The sequence below is a fragment of the Buceros rhinoceros genome, unplaced genomic scaffold (genome assembly GCF_000710305.1).
Source record: "Buceros rhinoceros silvestris isolate BGI_N320 unplaced genomic scaffold, ASM71030v1 scaffold5166, whole genome shotgun sequence".
NCBI classification, from domain to species: Eukaryota; Metazoa; Chordata; class Aves; order Bucerotiformes; family Bucerotidae; genus Buceros; species Buceros rhinoceros.
In genome coordinates this window covers 18-2,965 of record NW_010419182.1, presented here as the reverse complement: position 1 = coordinate 2,965, position 2,948 = coordinate 18, and the positions used below count along the sequence as shown (strand labels likewise).

The 2,948-nt window shown below is 48.0% G+C and overlaps 1 protein-coding gene across 1 annotated transcript; it reads right to left on the bottom strand.

The window, feature by feature from the left end:
* Positions 1-1,436: 1,436 nt before the first annotated feature.
* Positions 1,437-1,999, bottom strand: MYC (v-myc avian myelocytomatosis viral oncogene homolog; the record flags this gene model as incomplete). Its single annotated transcript, XM_010138799.1, has 1 exon — positions 1,437-1,999. A coding segment is annotated over one exon (563 nt), but the record flags the coding sequence as incomplete, so codon positions are not given.
* Between the last annotated feature and the right edge of the window lie 949 nt (positions 2,000-2,948).

The window sequence follows — 2,948 nt, the reverse complement described above, 5'->3', positions numbered from 1 at the left end:
CCTGCTGAAGTTCTGACCAAAGCGGGTGAAAGGAGGGGAGAAAGAGACCAAATCTAATCTTAAGAGCTGCGTCAAGCAAGTACTTTATGGCCCATCCACGCTGCTCACGAGAGAATTCCTGAACGTGACTATGATTACTCTGCCTGGCAATCATTAGCGATCGGTTTGAGCACATACTCCAGGTGAGAGACAGCTCTTCTCCTTTGCTCCCTTTCGTGTGCCCTGGAACTCTGTATTCCTTTACATCCCGAGGAATTATTCATGTTGATAAGGCGTTTGACCGGGAAGATCAGCTCTGCTATTGGAGCACTTCAGAAGGGAAACTGCTCTGCTGTTTTAACCACTTCAACACCAACCATCTCCTTATCCCCTCTCTCTTCTGTTCAAAATCAAACAGGAAGCAATTCAGGTGAACCTACTACAACACAGCCCTCAAAATACATAGCTAGGTCTGGAACGAAGGTTATGCCCTGAAAATATACTTACACATATTTGGAAAGAATGCAGAGCCCATACACTGGGGTGACTGGTGTAAAAACACACCACCCCGACTTTCAGCAGGCAGCCGACCACGGCCAAGACAGACGTTGCTACCCTCCCCTTCACAGAGGCACCAGTGGCTACACCGGTTAAACCAACAGAGCACATTAGACTAACGACTTTACCCCCTTTAACTAATAGAAGAGGGAAAGAAAAAACTCAACTCTCTACTAAGCTGCAAAACCATCATAATTTCCTCTTAGCTAAGTCCTCTTTGACTTTTTGGCCAGGTCACCGCCATGATGACGGGGAGAGGGATGTCACAGAAATGAGCATCTAATGACAGCAGTGGGAGACAAAGCAAAGTCCTTACACAGAGATTTAGCTAATTATATTTTGGGCAAATATTTATTTATCTAAAAACAAAATAAAAATCATTTTTAAAAGAAAAAGTGTATTTAAATTAAAAACAAAATTGTGAAATGTTATGGCACAGAAGTTCAAGACAAGTATAAATCCAGTTGCCACAACTGTTGCGTATTAATGTTGCACATTTTTCTATAAAGGCTTTATTAAAGGTATTTACATGACAATAAGATGTGTAAATATATACAGCAATCTGGGGACAACTTTGGGAGGGATTCTCATATGAAAAAATGCCTTAAATACAAAATTTTAAAAGAAAAAAAGTCGAGGAGTTCATCCCCAAGCATGACAAATGTCCCACCATCCCTTATATGCCCGAAGTATCAATTATGAGGCAGTTTCGAGGTTCTGGCCAAACCCTCGCGAGGTTCGGCCAAGGTTGTGTAGTCTCAAGTCAAATCGCACAGCATGCAGTTGCAATAGTTCCATACGCCATGGACTGGTGTAGTTCATGAGTGACGTTAGAAACAGTAATATTTTATCATCGTTTCAGTCCGGGTTGGGTTGTTCAAAGCAATGCCCAAGAGTTCCTATGCACAAGAGTTCCTTAGCTGCTCGAGTTTGTGTTTCAACTGTTCCCTCCTCCTCCTCAATTGCTCTTTCTCTGCAATCAGTCTGTGCTCGTCCGACTGGATGGAAAGAACGTACTCCGTTGCCTTTTTCAGGATTACAACCTTGGGCGCCTTTTCATTGTTGGCCACCTCGGGTATCTGGTCACGCAAAGCAAAGAAACTCAGCTTCAGCTCATTCCTCCTCTGGCGCTCCAAGACATTGTGCGTTCGCCTCTTGTCGTTCTCTTCCGAGTCTGACGTGCGGGGACTCGAGCATTTGCGGTTGTTGCTGATCTGTTTGAGAACTCTGCCACTGTCCAACTTTAGCCTTTTTGCAGCTGGATATTCAACCTTGGTGGAGGGAGGAGCGGCGTAATTGTGCTGGTGGATGTTGACGTGACACCGTTTGAGGACCAGCGGGCTGTGGTGCGGCTTACTGTGCTCTTCTGATGTGTCTGTGCTAGACTCTGCGCTGGATTCGGATTCATTCGCCTCGGCTAATGTCACGACATCAATTTCCTCGTCTTCCTCTTGTTCTTCTTCTGCAAGGGGAAAAAAAAGTTAAAACATTCATGAGCTGATCTGTACAAGGGATCTGTACTAGCTGTGTTTAACAAGGGAATGTTCCTCCGAGCTGCACCGCCAGGAACCCACGGACTGACCCTTCCTCAACCCGTCTGATACAGCTGGACCCCGCCTAGCCCAAGCGCCTGTCCTTTAAGGAAGCAGCGCTTCGAGGGCAGTAGGACACACGGCCCGCGCTCCAAACCCTGCTCCCTGATTTCAAAAGTTGCAGAGGTTCTTGCGTAATCCCGAGGAGCGCATGAAAGATAGCCGGGAAGTTCACTCCCGGTTGTCAGCAGTACAGCGCAATAAAGCTCCCTGAGTCAAGCTGCCCTTAATTAAGGATTTAGAAGGCTTTGGCCACGCCTCAAAAGAAAGCTCACTTAACACACATGTGTATTCAGAGACATTTTCTGAATCTCTCTTGATCTGCTAATTTGTGGAAAATCCAAGGCGGGGGGAGGGAAGGAAGGCTGTAGCGCTTTGAGTAGAACCTCACTTTCCAACCAAATTTATGAGGGAGCGGAACAGGCTGTCAAATACCTAAGGAAGGCTTTCTCCAACTTTCCCAGCCCCATTCACTCTCGGCAGTCACTTTCACTAGCACCTCCCTGGCTGCACGTTCCCCCCGCGACTCCCCGGCGGCAGTTAACTCCTTCCCGGCACCGGCCGCCAGCTTCACCGGGAGGGACACCGCGCTGCAGACCGGCTCTGACCCCGTTATGAAACTCCCTCCCTGCCTCCCCTCTTCTTTTTTTTTTCCCTTCTCCTTTCCTCCCTCCACCCCTGGAGGGAAAACTGGGCTGGTTTTCCAGGAAACAAACTCCTCGGGAGCCTCTCCGTGCCTCGCTAACGTGGCATTTAAAAAGGCCCACGCGGAGAGGGGGCGGCGAGAAGGGAGAGGGCTGCTCCCCCTGCAGAGCCCCA